An 18,717-nucleotide genomic window follows, 5' to 3' on the forward strand; every position below is an offset into this window, starting at 1 on the left:
GATGGTCTCGATCTCCTGACCTCGTGATCCGCCTGTCTCGGCCTCCCAAAGTGCTGGGATTACAGGCTTGAGCCACCGCACGTGGCAGATTTTTGTTTATTATGTATTGGTGGCAAAGTCTCTTAAGTTATTTATTTATTTATTTATTTAGTGACAGAGTCTATTCCACCCCAGGCTGGAGTGCAGTGGTACCATCTCAGCTCACTGCAACCCCTGCCTCCCAGGTTCAAGCAATTCTCCTGCCTCAGCCTCCCGAGTAGCTGGGATTACAGGCGCTCGCCACCACGCCCAGCCAATTTTTTGTATTTTTAGTAGAGATGGGGTTTCACCATGTTGGCCAGGCTGGTCTTGAACTCCTGTCCTCAGGTGATTCACCCACCTCAGCCTCCCAAAGTGCTGGGATTACAGGCGTGAGCCACCGTGCCACAATGAAAATATTTTATTTGCCTGGTGTAAAATTCCAGGCTGGCAGTTACTTTTCCCTCGGCAAACTGGACATGCCATTCCCCCGTCTTTCCGCATCACTATCACTGAGGAGAGCTGCCGTCAGTCCGCCTCTGGCTGTCTTTGTCATCTCTTTGTCTTTGGTGTTCTGCAATTCGCTGTAACATGTTTAGGTGAGTTCCCTTTTATCTCACTTGCTTAGGACGTGTTTGGATTTCTTCCATTTGAACTGGTGAGTTGGGGAACCCTCCTCCTCCCTCCCCCCAGGCTCTCATTCTTGTCCCTTCTCCGTCATTGTCCTCATAGGGCTTACACTTTTGAAAATAAACACCAGGAGATGTGTTCAGGCAAATACTGCTTTCTTCTGCCCTGTGGCCCTCACTCTCCAGCCAAGGGGACACCCAGAATGACTTCCCACAACTGGGAAAGAAAAATTATCTGGGGGTGAAATACACATGGTGCCTCAAGAAATCCTCCTGCCCCGTGGAGTCTGTGGGGAGGCTCCAGGAAGGCCCACTGTATGCATCTCAGCCTCCCTCGGCCTCAGTGAGGTCACACTGCGAGCCTGAGAATTTGAGGGGCGTTCTCTGTCCCCAGAGCCAGTTCTCAAACGTTTACCAGCACAGCTCGGGGCAGGATCGCGGCTAATGGCAGCAGGGGTGGGAAAAGCCGAGCTGAAGTTCAGAGCTGGGATAAAGCCAACAGGAATCCCTCTCCTTTGTCAAGTTTATTTTATTAAAATATACAGGACTGAGTATTAGTGGATGCTGAGAACAGGAACCACCCTCCCAGGCCGTGGCCGAGGGAGACGCTTCTGCCATGCAGACATGCGGCTGGTCTGGTCCCAGCGCGGGAGGCAGACCCCTCCCGGTTGGGCTGTGCAGCCAGTCTGGCCCCGAGGTCAACGCGGGCAGGGGTGTGGTGGGGACGCTCTCCTGAGGCCTTGGTCTTAGCAGAGTGACACCAGCTGGGAGGGCTGGGCAGGGGGAGAGGGGAGGGAGAAGATCCCTGAGCCAGGGAAAGCTGATGCCCTCCGGGAGGCAGAGGCCCCCAGTCAGCCTGGAGTCTGGAGCCCGGTGTCCGTGCAGCTCCGCGGGGGAGGCCACACTGTGCCTGATTGCCGAGGGGCCTCCACCACACCGCCTTTCCTCTGAGGGCCCTGCTCACCCTGGGGCTAGCCTCCTGGGGCACTCGGGGACTCCCCGGGCCAGCCCGGAGTGGAGCTGGGCTGGCTGCGATGGAATGTATTATGTGGGAATGTTCCTGGAGGGGCCGTGCGGCCTCCGACCAGGTTCCTTCTCGGTGAGGCCGGGGCAGGTGCCAGCAGCATCTCTCTCCTCCGGGGGTTTCCGCTGACCACCCAGCCGCAGGCTCCTCAGACCTCATCGTTGGCTCCAGCTTTCGGCTGGCATTCTCCATCCCCAGATGGAGGGGACAGCCAAGCAGAGTCCCCAGGGTTTGTGCTTTTGAATGTTGGTCAGCCGGGCTGGGCTTTGGGGCCCTGCTGATCTCAGGCACAGAGCAGAACCCCCAGGCCTCTTCCCTAGGGCCACCATATTGGGGCTACTGGGCCCAAGCCTCAGCCAGCAGGAGGCCTGGCCTCTGAGAAGCAGTGTGCTGGGCTCCCACTGGGGCTGCGCCTGAGCTGCTAAGGAATGCTTGTGCTTTTTGTGCAAGGCTGGGGCAAGCCTGGGCAGAGGGACGGCGACACTGCTTCAGGAGAGGGGGCTCAGCCAAGCTGCTGGGCCACAGGAGGGGCACTGCAGGAAGAGGAGGGACGCGCCCCTTCCCAGGCCCCTCTGAGCTCTGCCCCGGGCTCCCTGGCTGCCAGTCCCTGAACCACATGCCTCCTCCCGGGACCTAAGAGGACCTTGGAGGGAACGGTCTGTGCTGGAGGGTATGTACAGCCCCACCCACTGCATTCCCACTGAACCAGGACTAGGACAAGGAAAGGCTCTTCCGACCCTGTGGAGCTGGCAGAGAGTGCCCTCGGATTCTCCACCACGACCCAGTCCCCCTGCGGAGCTGGCAGAGAGTGCCCTCGGATTCTCCACCATGACCCAGTCTCCTGCGGAGCTGGCAGAGAGTGCCCTCGGATTCTCCACCACGACCCAGTCTCCTGTGGAGCTGGCAGAGAGTGCCCTCGGATTCTCCACCATGACCCAGTCCCCTGTGGAGCTGGCAGAGAGTGCCCTCGGATTCTCCACCATGACCAGTCCCCAAGCTTGAAATCCCCCGCATTCCTGCCATGGAGGAAGAATGGGGCCCAGTGGCCCCTCACCACCCAGGCTTGCCCCACAGTGGGTGGACTGGTACCCAGCTCTTCCAGGTCAGTGGAGTGGCAGGGGGTCCTGGGACCCCCCAGGGAAGCATTTCCAGAAAGCTGCAGGCTCGGCCTCCATCACCCCCTCTCCCCTGCCCCCCAGCTGGTCCCTCTGGGGTCCTGAGGCAAAGGGCTTTCTAGAAGCGTAGGTAGTGGGTAGGGAGTGGCTGTGGGGAGGAGGCCAGGGGAGCCCGGAGCCGGCCCACTGCGTGGCAAGAAAGCAGAATGGAGAACGGGACGAGGTGGGCTCACCAGAGATTGGACCCTCCCCTGCAGGGGCACTTGAGCCCCTTCCTGGTGACATCCAGCGGCTGGTGGCCTGCAGACCTGCTCTGTCAGCTGCTCACCCAGAGGCAGCCTCGCCTCGCTGGCCTGGGTTGGCTCCCAGCCAGACTCAGCCCCTCCCTGACCTCTGTCCCCCTCTGCCAGCCCACATGAATGGCTGTATCTGTGTGTGTGTGTGTGTGTGTGTGTGTGTGTGTGTAGCAATCTGTTCACTTTTTGCAAATCTATTTTTTAAAAGTTTCTCGGAGGCTGTTCCTGGCAGGATGGAGGTTTCTTGGGGGTGGAGGTGGCCATGGCCATGCACTCCTCCGGACGTGTCCTAGATGACATTCTCAAACAGCTGCATGGAGCTCATGATGTTCTCGTCCTGCGTGGAGAGAGGAAGGGAGGCCGGCCAGGTGTTGGGTGGGCTCCAAATCCGACCCCCTTAAGCAGATTCCCGCCAGGGACTTGGAGCCTGCGCCAACTTCCTGTCTGTTTATCTCACTGGGTGGAGGGGAGCTGGGGGACAGGGAGGTGAAGTAGCTGGTCCGAGGTCCCCGGCTGGTGAGGCACAGCCTGTCTTCAACCCCACTCCTGACTGCAAGCCCATCTGGGACAAGCTGATGTAGGGGACCTCGGCTGGCCTCCAGCAGAGGCGAGGGCTAACCAGAACTGCTCTGGGAGTGGGACAGTCGAGGCACTGGAGGCCCAGCGTCCTGCCCCGGGGTGCTCTCTGGAAGGGCCAGCAGCAACACTGCAGAGGCTCTGGTGTCTCCCCACAGTGACCCTCTCCCTCCGGCTGGCCCCATGTCTGCCCCTAACTTGAGGCTCTCCAGGGGCAGGGCTGAGGGAGGGTGTGGTGGGAGTCGGGGGATGCTGTGGGCTGCAGGGGTGGGTGGGGAGGAGAAGACTCAGACAAGAGGGCAAGTGGAGCTTGGGGCTGCCCAGGAGGTGGCGAGGGGCCAAGGACAGCTGCCACGTCCTGGGCTGGCAGGGGTGGGACTGGGCTGAGGGAAGGGGCGGGCGCTGCCAACCACCCGCCTCTGTAGCAGAGCCTGTGGAGAACTGCGGCCCGGCCTCCTGTGCTGCCTACCTTCTGACAGGTCTCCAGGAACTCTTCAATGGTCACCACCCCATCCTGGTTCCGGTCCATTTTCTGCAACCCAAGCCACGCCCAAGGTGAGTCTGTGCCCCAGCAGAGACAGCCCTGCCCCTGGCCTGAGGACGCAGAAGTCACAGGTGGGTAGATGGGCGGGTGGGCTCCCTCCACTCCGACTTGTCCCCTGTGACTCCTCTGGATCCAGGCCACATAATGCACCCTTCATAGCTACCTCCCAACCGACGGCTGAGGCTCCAAGCATCTTCCCACTGCTGCCCTAGGCCACTTCCCTGAGCCTTCTGGGCTTGGGTTTCCCAGAATCTGTCCCCTGGCTCATCTGACTGCCTCACCTCCCTGAGAGGCAGCCAGGGCAGAGGGAGCAACTGAGTCACAGGATGGCCCATGTCTAGTGGCCCCAGCAAGCGCGAGGCAAAGCCTGCGGGCCCTGTGGCCCCCGTGCATACACCTGAAGGCCCCAACTCGCTCCTCTCCCAGGGCATCTTCCTGGAGAAGCCACACAGCTCTCAGGCGGCATGGAGCTCTGGCCCAGGGTCAGCTGCCTCGGGATCCCAGCCCTGGGCCCCAGACGAGGTCCACAGGGCAGAGCGGTGGTGTCGTTCGCTTCTCAAGGGTTCTGACAACCAGCCAGATGGGAGGGGCAAGTTTAACCTCCTCATGAGGAGTGGGGAGACTTGGAGGGGCAAGCCACTTGCCCGGGGGAGGGGGCCCAAAAGCGAGAGCCCCTTCTCTGCCAGGTTCCTCTCCCTAGGCAGGGCTGGCGCACGCTCACCTGGAAGAACCTCTCCACGTGCTCTGCCGGCGTGTCCTCCCGCAGGATGGGGTAGGTATGGCGGCCCATCATGTCATAGATGGACTTCATGATGGCCAGCATCTCCTGGAGGGGGAGGTTGGCATGAGCCTGCTGCAAGGCTGGGGGGGCTGTGAGGGCCCAAAGGGAGCAGGTGGCATCCAAGAGTGCAGGGCACCTCCAGGCCAGTGAGTGCGAGGGGCCAGACGAGCTGCAGAGAGGAGCCTTCCCGCTTCTGGGGCACCCAGAGCGCGCTTCTGACTCTAGGGGAAGCTCATCTCCCAGAGAAGTGGGAGATGGATTATGTGCTTATCTCCAAAATGTGACACTGTAGCAGAAAAAGTGCTTGGACCAAACGAACCCTGTCTGTGGGCCTGTGTGGGAGGGCTCCCATCTCCACCCGTGCCTTAAGGGACCACACTGCCCCCTTCACTTGGTGGGGGCCAAGGCCAGGACCTCTGGCTCCTCCACTGAAGTCTCCCCCAGGCCTTCCGTGTAAGACAGGATGACTGGAACACTTGCTGAGCTGGACCGAGATGTGTGGTGCAGGGTACGTGAGCCCACCCTCCACACCTGGCTGTCCAGGACCGCGGGCCCAGGAGAGGACGAGGGCCCACTGGCTGCTGTCCCGGGGGCCGGTCTCTGGATGGAGAGCGGGAGAAGACAGGTGGGCAGCAGAGGCAGGGAGAGGAAGAGCAGCGGCGGGTAGAGCAGCAGGAGGGAAGGAGGCGACAGCCCCTGCCCCCAGCCCCCCACTACCTCTTTGGTGATGTAGCCATCCTTGTTAATGTCGTAGAGATTAAAGGCCCACTTGAGCTTCTCGTGGACTGTGCCCCGCAGCAGGATGGAGAGGCCGACCACAAAGTCCTATGGGGAAAGAGAGGCGGGGCGTGACAATCCAGTCACTGCCCAGGTTCTAGTTCCAGTTGCTGTGTGGCTTCCACTGAAATTCACGTCTTCACAGGCGCAGAGCCTCCCGAAGAGACGGACGGCGTCCATTCAGGTCAGCACAGGACGAGTGTGTGCCCGCGTGGGAGCGCATGCACGGGTGCGCACCTGTGTGAGGGTGTGAACCTGTGTGTATGCACCTGTGTGTGTGCACTGGGTGTGTGAACCCATGTGTGTGTGCACCTGTGTGTGTGAACCTGTGTGTATGCACCTGTGTGCACTGGGTGTGTGAACCTGTGTGTGTGCACCTGTCTGAGTGTGTGCACTTAGGTGAGTGTGTGCACCTGTGTGTGTGCACTGGGTGTGTGAACCTGTGTGTATGCACCTGTGTGCACTGGGTGTGTGAACCTGTGTTTGTGCACCTGTGTGTGTGTGTGCACTTAGGTGAGTGTGTGCACCTGTGTGCACTGGGTGTGTGAACCTGGGTGAGTGTGTGCACCTGTATGTGTGCACTGGGTGTGTGAACCTGGGTGTGTGCACCTGGGTGTGTGTGAACCTGGGTGAGTGTGTGCACCTGTGCGAGGGTATGCACCTGGGTGGGTGTGTGAACCTGGGTGTGTGCACCTGTGCGAGGGTGTGAACCTGGGTGTGAACCTGGGTGTGTGCACCTGTGTGGGTGTGTGAACCTGTATGTGTGCACCTGGGTGAGTGTGTGAACCTGTGTGTGTGAGCCTGGGTAAGTGTGTGCATCTGTGTGTGCACCTGGGTGGGTGTACCTGTGTGTGCACCTGGGTGAGTGCACGCGCATGTGTCTGCATGTGTGTCAGGAGTGGCATGGTAGCCGATACTGATGTCAGATAAAGACATTCAAATATATATGGTGTTCTAGACTGTTTAATGCCATGCTGCCTCGGGAGACGCCTGGGGGTGCTCTGTTAATAAAGGAGGTGCAATGTGTTGAGTCTGCCAAGCATCTGCATGGCAAAGGTGCTTGAAAACTTCTAGCTGAAAAAGCTAGAGGAATGACGCTCAGCTTTTTGTTTGTGGTTTGTTTTTAGAGACAAAGTCTCAGACGGTCACCAGGCTGCAATGCTGTGGTGCCATCATGGCTCACTGCAGTCCCCAACTCCCAGCCTCAAGCGATCCTCCACCGCAGCCTCCTGAGTAGCTGGGACCACTTGCAGTAATCCATGCCTGGCTGATTTATCTTATACCGGCAGAGAAGGTCTCACTATGTTGTCCAGGCTGTTCTCTAACTCCTGGCCCCAAGTAATCCTCCTACCTTGGCCTTCAAAAGTGCTGGGATTTAATCCCAGGGCCACCTTGCCCAACCCTGGTGCTCAACTCTTGAGTCATGACATGCTGTGTGTGGCCATTGCCTTTGGCATATGACATGTTATTACTAATGTGACAAAATATGACAGTTTGAATGGTTTCCGCGTGACAACTGCAACTGTGTTGTTACAGCAGTTGGTAGAAAGCAGGTTTTCCCCCTACCTCTTGGAAGGTTTAAAGGTAAAACCCTCCCTGCACCCTGGGGTCCTCCCAGGCTACTCTGAAAGAAAGGGGTGAGAAAAGGGCTGTACCAGCGAAGTGGGATGGAAGACGGTCAGAGTGCAAGGGACAGGGCCGTGCACCGAGGCCCTGAGGCCCCTCAAGTGTTAGAGTTTTGGGATTGGAGGAAGGTCGGTATCATGACAAAGAGAGACAGAGGAAAGCGATTTGGAAGAACAAAAATTATCCCAGGAGAAAAAACTCGACAACAACTCTTAGGTTCAGAGATTAGAAATCTTGCATCACTAAAATAAGAATAGGATGTCATACAAAACGGGTAACTGGAAAAAAGAAAGAGCCCTTGGAAATTAAAAATAAGAAAGCAAAATGACAGACTTAGAAGAAATGTTGGGAGAACACATGGAATCTTCCAGGAAGTGGAATGAGAAGGCAAACAGCTGGCACATGGGGGAGAAAGAGGATAGTGAGAGGTGCACTCCAGAGGGGCCGATGCTGGGCCACAGGCAGTTCAGGAAGAATGGGAGAAAACGGAGGCGAGTGGGTCAGAGCAATGAGGAAACACGATTTCCCAGACTGGAGGCAGAGATCTCCAGCATCCACCAAGTCTTGGCACAATGCGTGAAAACATCCTGCCGTTGAGTTGCAGGCATAGATCATAGTGAAATTTTAGCACATTGGGTGCAAAGAGAAGATCCTATAAACTTTCTGAGAGAAAAGCAAAGTCAAACAGAAAAAGCAAAATCAGGTCCCATTCACGGGACAGTGTCGGCAGCAGTGCCTGAGGCAGGAGGCCCAGGGAAGGATGCCACCCCCCCTCTGAAGCAGCACAGCACCCCCTGGGAGGGCTGGTCCCTACAACGGATCAAGCAAGAGTAAGAACAGAATAAAGACACTCCCAGGTGCTCAAAGGCTCCAAAGTTACAGCTCACATCCTCTTTTATAGGAAGCGGCTGGGCGGTGAGCCGCTGAACACACAGAGAGTAAAGCAAGAGAAAGGAAGCTCAGGGATCCCAGAACCAGGAGACCCAAGCCAGCAGCGTGGGGAGGAAGCCCCAGAGGGCACCAGGCCCCAGTGAGGGTGCAGCCGTGGGAGGCTGGTGGGGGGCTCCTCTGGCAGACCCCAGGAGGAAGGGGCAGGGAAAGGACCTTGAGTCCTCCCTGAGGCTCCTCCATGCTAACCGGGTGCTTTCTGTGTGCTGTGGGGTTGGTATTTCCAATCTGAACACAAGATTTGAAAACACGGTCTGCTTCTATGTGCAGAGCCCTCGGCGTGTGGCTCAGAGTGGAGGGGTCCTGTGGTCACAGGGCAGGCGGGGAGCGTCCGTGCGCCCAGCGGGCTCGCGGCATAAAAATAACCCGCGCGGGTTATCGACGAGTTATTATTACCCCGTGCGGCCGGGGCCTTCTGGCCCCATGTGCTTCTCTGTGCTTTCCTGTTAGCTGCCCTTGGCCTGGAAGCCAAGTTGTCGGGATATCGATCAAGCCAGCTCTCAGCAAGGCTTTCCTCCCCAAAGCGGTTTCAGCTTTTCGCCTGCAGCTATTTTTAGCGTCCTGGGCTCCGCAGATGGGGCCTCTCTCCAATGATCCCTTGTGGCGGGGCTGGGGAGGAGCCCGGGCCGGGCCCCACAGGGAAGCTGTCTGGGTGGGGGACAGGCTTCTCCTTCGGCCAGTGGGTAACACCAGGCTTCACTCTCAGTGCCCAGCTGGGATGAGCCCTGGAGGCTGCTCTGGCTGGGAAGTTTTCTAGCTATTTCTGGCCTATGTTCTGGGTAACAAGGAGTAAATTCTGAAAATGGAGGTCGCACATCCCACCATCAGCAAACCAGGCCTCTGGGTTAAGCCCTGATCCCTTTGAAAATGCAAATTCCTGGCCGGGCGCGGTGGCTCAAGCCTGTAATCCCAGCACTTTGGGAGGCCAAGACGGGCGGATCACGAGGTCAGGAGACGGAGACCATCTTGGCCTACACGGTGAAACCCCGTCTCTACTAAAAAACAAAAAACAAAAAACAAAAAACTAGCTGGGCGAGGTGGCGGGCGCCTGTAGTCCCAGCTACTGGGGAGGCTGAAGCAGGAGAATGGCGTAAACCCGGGAGGCGGAGGTTGCAGTGAGCTGAGATCCGGCCACTGCACTCCAGTCCGGGCGACAGAGCGAGACTCCGCCTCAAAAAAAAAAAAAAAAAAAAAAGAAAATACAAATTCCTGCTGGGTCACTACCACCCGTGTGTGCCTCGGGGGCTGCCTTGACTGGGGCAGAGCTGGCTACAAACTCTCAAATGGAAGAAAAGGCCGAGAACGCGGTACCGGCCCAGCAAAGTCAAACACCCCAGAGCTCACTGGCCCAGGGCCAGCCACATCCACTCGTTCCCGGGGTGACTCACAAGATCCTTCCCACCCAGGACCATGGCTCTCTCAACAGCCCTGAGAGTGACGCCAGGGCAGGGATTCAGCCGGACAGCCACAGGGGCAGGACATGTGGGAGGAATCCGTGGGGACCTACCTCAAAGTGGATGGCCCCGTTCCCGTCGGCATCAAAGGCGTTGAAGAGGAAGTGTGCATAGGTGGTGGCATCTGGGGAGGGCAAGGAAGAGGCTGGGGTGTGTCGGGGCTGCCTGTGACTCATCCCCACCCCAGGCAACCCCAGCTGGGGGTGCTGACTGTGTCCTGGTTTGGAGTCCCTGTTTTCCATGGGACAGGGGCAGCACCAAGCCTCCAGGATGCAAGGGGCAGCAGGAAGGTCCCCTCCCTCCACACTCGGGACACAGCAGGGCTGCCCTGCCTCGGACTCACCTCCCTGAGGGAAGAACTGCGCGTAAATGAGTTTGAAGGTGTCTTCGTCCACCAGGCCCGTGGGACACTCCTGCAGCAGGAAGGCACCCCCTCAGCCCTCAGCCACCCCCAGCTCCAAGCCCGACTCCGCATGGTGCCTGGCTGGCTTCTCTCCACCCCCTTGGAGGCTGCCTGCTGCCCATGGCACTGCTGAGACCTCCTGGCCTGGGTTGTGGAAAGCCTGGGCAGGGGTGGGGTGAGAGGGAGCGGGGTGAATAGGAAGGGGGTGACTGCTCCCCCATACCCTCTTCCTCTGTACCAGCAGCAGAGACACGGAGGGAGGAGCGTGGCAGCCTCAGTGACGCCCATTCCGGGGCCTGCCCCCGCCAGACAGCTTCCCACAACACAGAAGCCGCTTAAAGGCCCCTGGGATATTTACTGTGGCATGGAGAAGTTTCCAGGTCTCCCCGGGCCCGGGTCTCCAAGGCCTCTCCCTGGGGAATGGGGAACACTCACATTCTTAAAGCCTCTGTAGAGAGACTGCAACTCCTTCTTGGTGAACTTGGTCTGGGCCTGCAGCTGGTCCAGCCCCTCCGGCTGGTGGCGCACCGCAGACAGCTCCAGCTCACCGTCGCTGCTGTCTGGAGCGGGACACAGATGAGAGAGGGTGAGGCTTGTAGCCCTGCTCCTCCATCGTGCTCCGGTGTGGCCAGGGCATGGGCCAAACTAGTGGGTGGAAGAACTCTCCGTACATGACTGCCATGTACAGTCACACAGGCTGTGCACTGCACAAACAGAGGGGGTGTGACTGAGTGGCCCACGCAAGAGCCATGCCTCTGCTTTCCTGCCCCCAACAGGGCAGGCCTCCCCATCACAGCACCTGCAGTGTGCTCCCCTGTCAGCTGCACAGTGGGACAAGTTGGGAGCTGCTCTTGTCCTAAAAGGTGCTGAACGAGGGGATACAAGAGAGGGAAAGACATCAAGACAGGCATGAGGGACCCCTGAACTTCAAGATCCAATTCCTAGACTACTTCCTCCATGTGGCCCTCCCTGACTTCCCCCAGGAATGCAGAGGGTGCCTCCTTGGCCCTCAAAGCCTAAGGCGACGCTGTTCAGCTGCAGTTGGCAGAGGAGTGTTTTTCACATCTGAGTAGGAGGCTAGACCTCCAGGGCTGTGGGGGCAGGGATCAGACCTGTCCTTTAAAAACAATACACAAGGCCGGGTGCAGTGGCTCACGCCTGTAATCCCAGCACTTTGGGAGGCTGAGGCCAGCGGATCACGAGGTCAGGAGATCGAGACCATCCTGGCTAACACGGTGAAACCCCAAAATACAAAAAAATTAGCCAATTGCGGTGGCGGGCGCCTGTAGTCCCAGCTACTCGGGAGGCTGAGGCAGGAGAATGGCGTGAACCTGGGAGGCGGAGCTTGCAGTGAGCCGAGGTCGCACCACTGCACTCCAGCCTGGGTGACAGAGCGAGACTCCGTCTCAAAACACACACACACACACACACACACACACACACACACACACACACACAAACTTGTTAACTAACCATGGCTACATCTAGGGGGGAGGTGCGATTTCAGGTGATTTTTACTTTTTTATTTATGATTTTAAAAAACATTTTCCTAAATTCTTTTGGTGTGACATGCATCACTTTTACAATGCAAAATAAAGCTAGAGCTGAAACAGCACTGAGTGCCCACCCCTTGCTGAGCAGCACCCTCTCATAATTAGAGATCGCCACCTTCCCACGGACCCAGGATGCACGGGCCCTGCCGCCCCGTCGCCCTGTCTCCCCTGGGCCACACAGAATGGTGGTGATCCATAATTACCTGCATGGCTGGTGCTGGCTGCTGCCTCTGCCACTGCACAGTGAGCTCTTCAGGGGCAGCTGTCCTGCACTGCTCATCCTGTGCCCGTGGTGGCTGGCATGGTGCCGGGCACTGGTCCTGCACTGAGCTTGCTCCATACCCAGGCCTCTCCCGAGAGTATGGCGGGAAAGACAGCCTGCACTGCCCACTCTTACTAACCACAAGAGCATCCTGAAAGCTGCTCGGCAATCGGGCTGTTTCCTTGGTCAACACATGCTCCCAGTCTCCAAGACAACTATTTCATACCATCCTTCCCCTTAGTTTCCAGCATCTCCTCTTCCATCCTTACCCTCATGTTGCTTCCCACTTCACTGAGAAGACAGAAGCCACGGAGGAAAACTTCCCCAAGCCCTCACCCCACACCTACCCACCTGCCTGCACCTGGCGCAGACGTCTGCACCCCTGCCTGCTCCGTGGCTGAACTGTGCCTGCTCCCAGCAAAGGCAAACCTGCCTCTTGTGCAGTGGGTCCTGACCCCTCTCGCCTACTCAGGCAACTGGTGCCAGCAAGTCTCCCACTCTTTCCTCATCATCTTGTCCTCTCTTCTGGATCATTCCCATCACCATATAGACATCCGGTAGAATCTGGAATCCTTAGTCATATTAAGTAAAGGCAAACCCTGTAAACCAGCATCCCACGCCAGGCAAGCATCCCACATAGACCCTTCCCCTGCCCAGGGGCCTGCACAAGGATGCTCGCAGCAACAGCATTTTTGGTGGGAGAGTTGGAGGTAACTCGGGTTTACGGCACGCAGGATGAGTAGGTGAAATACGGAGGCTGCACGCTGGGAAGAACTGTGCCATGGAGCAGACAGACGTACACACGGCAGCATGGATGGATGGATGGATAGTGAGAATCCTTTGATTAAGAGGCAGACTTTTCAGACTAGAAAAGCACGATCCAACTAGATGCTGTTTACAAGAGGGATACTCCTAATACAAAGATAGATTAAAGCAGGGTGTGTGGCTCACGCCTGTAATCCCAGCACTTTGGGAGGCAGAGGCGGGCGGATCACCTGAGGTCAGGCGTTCCAGACCAGCCTGGCCAACATGGTGAAACCCCATCTCTACTGAAAATACAAAAATGAGCCGGGTGTGGTGGCAGGCACCTGTAATCCCAGCTACTCGGGAGGCTGAAGCAGGAGAATCACTTCAACCCAGAAGGCGAAGGTTGCAGTGAGCCGAGACTGCACCACTGCCTGGGTGATAGAGTGAGACTCCATCTCAAAAAACAAAACAAAACAAAATTAAAATAAAAGACTGGAAAAACATTAAGAAAGCTGGATGTTTTATAACGATACAAGGATTAATTCATCAAGAAGGCAGAATAATCTAAAATAGACATCACCTAGTAACAGCTTTAAAATAACCTGAAGCAAAAAATTCAGAACTAAAGAGAGAAATAAATAAGTCACAATCCTAATTGCAAGATTTTGGCATCCTTTTCCAGTAAATGGTATGACAAGTGACAATATGAAAGGTTTGAAAAACACCATCAACCAATTTGACCTAATTAATATTTATAGAACACTGTATAATTGTAGATGCACATTCTTTTCAAAAGCATATCCTGTGGTTACCAAGATATATCAGATGCTGGAACACAGACTCTCACTACAATGGTATTAAGTTAAAATTCAGAGCAAGATACTTAGAAAAATCTCAAGTATTTGGAAATAAACAATACATTTCTAATTAGCTCATAGGTCAGAGAATAAACTGCAAGGTGATCACACTTTGAGATATTTTGAATTGAATGATTAAAAAAACAGAGCAGGCCAGGCGCGGTGGCTCAAGCCTGTAATCCCAGCCCTTTGGGAGGCCGAGACAGGCGGATCACGAGGTCAGGAGATCGAGACCATCTTGGCTAACACGGTGAAACCCCATCTCTACTAAAAAAAATACAAAAAACGAGCCGGGCGAGGTGGCGGGTGCCTGTAGTCCCAGCTACTCGGGAGGCTGAGGCAGAAGAATGGCGTGAACCCGGGAGGTGGAGCTTGCAGTGAGCTGAGATCGCGCCACTGCACTCTAGCCTGGGCGACAGAGCGAGACTCCGTCTCAAAAAAAAAAAAAAAAAACAGAGCATATCAAAATTTGCTGGATGCAGGTAAAGCTGAGCTGAGAGGGAAATTTATTGCTTTCAATTCCTTTATTAGAAAAGAAAACAGGTGTAAAAGCAATGACATAAGCTTCAAGAGTCAGAATCTAAAAAATGCAGAGCAAATTAAATTCAAAGTAAATAGAAGAAAGAGCATAATAAAAATAACGTGGAAATCAATGACAGGCCGGGTGCAGTGGCTCATGCCTGTAATCCCAGCACTTTGGGAGGCCGAGGCAGGTGGATCACTTGAGGTCAGGAGTTCAAGACCAGCCTGGCCAACATGGCAAAACCCTGTCTCTAAAAAAAAAAAAAAAAAAAAAAAAAAAAAAAAAAATTAGCCGGGTGTGGTGGTGCACGCCTGTAATCCTAGCTACTCAGGAGGCTGGGGCATGAGAATCACTTGAGCCCAGGATGTTGGAGGTTGCCGTGAGCTGAGATCGCACCACTGCACTCCAGCCTGGGCAGGAGAGCAAAACTTGGTCTCAAAAAAAAAAAAAAAAAAAAAAATCAATGACAAATATAAGCATAGCCACAAACCTTATAATAAAGTCATTAAGAAACTCAAGTCATAGACTGGAAAAACATATCTCCAGTATATGTATCTGACAAAGGACTCATTTCCAGAATACATAATAAACTTCTACAAATTAACACAGTAAGACTAATAACTCAATTTTTTAAATAGGCAAAAGACAAGGGTACGTCACAAAAGAAGATATACAACCGGCCAATAAGCACAGGAAAAGCTACTTAGAAGGACGTGTGAGAATTCACGCAGTGATGTGAAACTGGAGTACTGGCGCAGCCAGAGTGGAGCTACCTCCCTAAGCAACTCAGGTGTTGGCTGGAACCCAGAAAAGCTAGGCTTTAGGACTGTGAACCACATCCCCGAGTAAGCGCATGCTCTAGACCCAACGACAAAGTCAAAACAAACCTACTCTAACAAAGCCTAAAATAAAGTCTGTGAAGATCACGTGAGTTGGCCAATACTTTAACTACCTGCCAAACTAAAGTTTGTTAGCATTTATATTAAAACAGTACAATCCACTCCCTACATGATCCCTTTCACAATGTCCAACATACAACAAAAAATAAAAAGACATGAGAAGCAAGAAAATGTGACCATAATAAAGAGATAAAGGATAAGCAGAATTATTAGACTTTTATTGTTAGAATTATTAGAAAAGAACTTTGAAACATCTATTATCGACACATTGAAAGAAATAAAGAAAGCATAATAGACGAGAATTTTAGTAGAAAAATTAAAACAAACAAACAAAAAAACAAAATGGAACTTCTAAGCTTGAACCAAACAATACCTAAAATTAAAAATTCACTTGATGGACTGAGGCAGTGGTTCACGCCTGTAATCGCAGCACTTTCAGAGGCTGAGGAGGTGGATTGGTTGAGCCAGGAGTTCAAGACTAGCCTGGGCAACATAGCAAGAGCTTGTCTCTACAAAAAAATTACCTGGGCATGGTTGCGTGCACCTGTAGTCCCAGCTGCTTGGGAGGCTAAGGTGGGAGGATCACCTGAGCCTGTGAGATTGGCGCTGCAGTGAGCCATGGTCATACCACTGCACTTCAGCCTGAGCAGCAGGGCAAGACACCAACTCAAAAAAAAAAAATTGAAAAAATTGAAAAAATTGAAAAAAAAAAAAAAAAAGAGAGAGAAGACATAAACTACCAATATCAGGAAGGAAACAAAGGAAATAAGTACTAACTTTCCAGATATTAAAAGGATTAAAAAGGAGATATTATGAATACGTCTTTAGATACAAATTCAACAACATCTATAAAATGGACTAATTCCTGAAAAATTACAAACTACGCAAATTCATCCCAGGTGAAAAAGATAACCTCAATAGTCCCAAGCGACATTCTTCATGAACACAAGTGTGAAATTTCTCAACAAAATATTAGCAAATTGAATCCTTTGATGAATAAAAAGGATAATACACCACACCAAGAGGCGTTTTCCAGGAACATGAGGCTAATTTAATATTTGAAAAGAAATCAACGTAATCCACCATATTGATAGTCTAAAAAAGAAAAAAATACATAATCATATCAATTGATACGGAAAAAGCATTGGACAAAATTCAACACCTGTTCATTAAAAAGAATTGGGAATGAAAGAGAACTTCCCCACATTAATAAAAGTCATCTACACAGAATCTGTGGTTAACATCATTCTTTTTTTTTTTTTTTTTTGTTGAGAAGGAGTCTCGCTCTGTCGCCCAGGCTGGAGTGCAGTGGCCGGATCTCAGCTCACTGCAAGCTCCACCTCCCGGGTTCACGCCATTCTCCTGCCTCAGCCTCCCGAGTAGCTGGGACTACAGGCGCCGCCACCTCGCCCAGCTAGTTTTTTTGTATTTTTTAGTAGAGACGAGGTTTCACTGTGTTAGCCAGGATGGTCTCGATCTCCTGACCTCGTGATCCGCCCATCTCGGCCTCTTCTTAATGGTAAAAAACAGAATGCTTTCCTCACAAGAAAAAAGGTCAATATACAAAAATCAATCACATTTCTATAGATCAGTCATGAACAATTAGAAATCAAAATTTAGGCAAAGGTGTCTCCTGAATTTCAGTGGCAGTAAGATCCAAGATCCTTGCTCCGGTCTCTTTTATCTGTTTTGGAGCTAACCAGGGAGAGGGAAGGATGGTGGGGGCTTTTGGTGCTACCTGGAAGCTGAAGGACAGTCAGAACTCTGATGACTACATGAAGGGTTATCAAAGGTGTAGGCTTTGCCACTGGCCAGGTGGAAATGTGACCAAACCAACAGTGATTGTCAGTAGGAGGGAGACAAAGTGGTGACCAGGACTCAAAGCAAATTCAATCACACGGAGAAACCACTGCTGCTGACAGATACCGTACACTGTTAGAGTGCATCTGCTGTTACTCTGGATGGAGACAAACATGTCCACAGACAGAAATGGGATGGCAAAGACACAAATTTTGTAAGAGAAATGAAGGATGGCAAAATAGTTATGACTCCCACTTAATTTTTTTTTTTTTTTATTTCCATAGGTTTTTAGGGAACAGGTGGTGTTTGGTTACATGAGTAAGTTCTTTAGTGGTGATGTGTGAGATTTTGGTGCACCCATCACCCCGGCAGTATACGCTGAACCCAATTTATAGTCTTTTATCCCTCACCGCCCCCCACCCTTTTCCCAGAGTCCCCAAAGTCCACTGTGTCATTCTTATGCCGTTAGATCCTCACTTTTGGTGACATAGTTGCTGTTTGCCACTATGAGAAGGCATAGAAAACTACCTGGCCGGGAACTGGAGAAGATCTTCAGTTTTTCTGTTGACTCACGTCTCAGGGTTATGCTGCTACTACAGCACAGCTGATCACTAATTAGGTTATCCTTAGCATGGAGGTAGAAAACGGTGACTTAAAAACTTGTTACTCCAAGCAACTAGCCTAGTTTGTCCTGCAACTTTATCATGTTTTATAATTTGCATTAAAATGTTAAGTCACAGGCCGGGTGCGGTGGCTCACGCCTGTAATCCCAGCACTGTGGGAGGCCGAGGCAGGTGGATCACCTGAGGTCAGGAGTTCGAGACCAGCCTGGCCAACATGACGAAACCCTGTCTCTACTAAAAATACAAAAAGTAGCCGGGCATGGTGGCAGGCGCCTGTAATCCCAGTTACTTAGGAGACTGAGAGGCAGGAGAATCGCTTGAACATGGGAAGCAGAGGTTGCAGTGAGCCGAGATCATGCCATGGCACTCCAGCCTGGGCAACAAGAGCGAGACTCCATCTCAAAAAAAAAAAAAAAAATTAAGTCACTGTTTTATATAAAGAAGTGAATGGATTTTGTAATTTCCTTTGGAATGCAAATCAAATTAGAATAAAAATCTTACACACAAATAAAAAAACCAAAACTTAACAATACCATTTACAATTGCTCATCTCACAGATGAAATACTTAGGTATATATCTTGCAAAACATGTATATAATCCATATATGCCAAAAACTACAAAATGCTGATGAAAGAAATCACGGAGGATTCAAATGAGGGAAGAAACATAACTATGTTCATGGATTGAAAGGCCCAGTGCAGGCCGGGCACGGTGGCTCAAGCCTGTAATCCCAGCACTTTGGGAGGCCGACACGGGCGGATCACGAGGTCAGGAGATCGAGACCATCCTGGCTAACACGGTGAAACCCCGTCTCTACTAAAAAAAAAAAATACAAAAAACTAGCCGGGCGAGGTGGCAAGGGCCTGTAGTCCCAGCTACACGGGAGGCTGAGGCAGGAGAATGGTGTGAACCCAGGAGGCGGAGCTTGCAGTGAGCTGAGATCCGGCCACTGCACTCCAGCCTGGGCGACAGAGCGAGACTCCGTCTCAAAAAAAAAAAAAAAAAAAAAAAAAGGCCCAGTGCTACAAAGATGCCAATTATCTCCAAAGTGATCTACAGATTTCACACAATTCCTACCAAAATCCCAGCAAGAGCTTTTTGTATATACAGATAACATACTCTAAAATTTATCTAGAAAGACAGAGGAACTAGAATAGCTAAAATAATTTTGTTAAAGAAGAATAAAGATATTGCTATTCTATTCTATTCTATTCATTTATTTTTTTTTTTTTTGAGACAGAGTCTCGCTCTGTCGCCCAGG

The 18,717-nt window shown here is 52.8% G+C and overlaps 1 protein-coding gene and 1 pseudogene across 1 annotated transcript in view; one reads left to right on the top strand and one right to left on the bottom strand.

Moving 5' to 3' along the window:
- Positions 1 to 1,152: 1,152 nt before the first annotated feature.
- The window catches only part of KCNIP3 (potassium voltage-gated channel interacting protein 3), a 95,510-nt gene continuing 77,945 nt past the window's right edge, over positions 1,153 to 18,717 (bottom strand). Inside the window, exons 3-9 of the mRNA XM_026449415.1 lie at positions 10,627 to 10,751; positions 10,132 to 10,201; positions 9,842 to 9,912; positions 5,701 to 5,808; positions 4,924 to 5,028; positions 4,128 to 4,190; positions 1,153 to 3,419 (exon numbers count right to left, since the gene is read on the bottom strand). Coding sequence (XP_026305200.1) covers positions 3,372 to 3,419; positions 4,128 to 4,190; positions 4,924 to 5,028; positions 5,701 to 5,808; positions 9,842 to 9,912; positions 10,132 to 10,201; positions 10,627 to 10,751 — 590 coding nt within the window. The 3' untranslated portion in view covers positions 1,153 to 3,371. The remainder of the gene's footprint in view (positions 3,420 to 4,127; positions 4,191 to 4,923; positions 5,029 to 5,700; positions 5,809 to 9,841; positions 9,913 to 10,131; positions 10,202 to 10,626; positions 10,752 to 18,717) is intronic.
- LOC111542257 lies at positions 16,748 to 17,352 on the top strand (annotated as a pseudogene).

This window comes from Piliocolobus tephrosceles, chromosome 15, assembly GCF_002776525.5.
Source record: "Piliocolobus tephrosceles isolate RC106 chromosome 15, ASM277652v3, whole genome shotgun sequence".
Lineage (NCBI taxonomy): Eukaryota > Metazoa > Chordata > Mammalia > Primates > Cercopithecidae > Piliocolobus > Piliocolobus tephrosceles.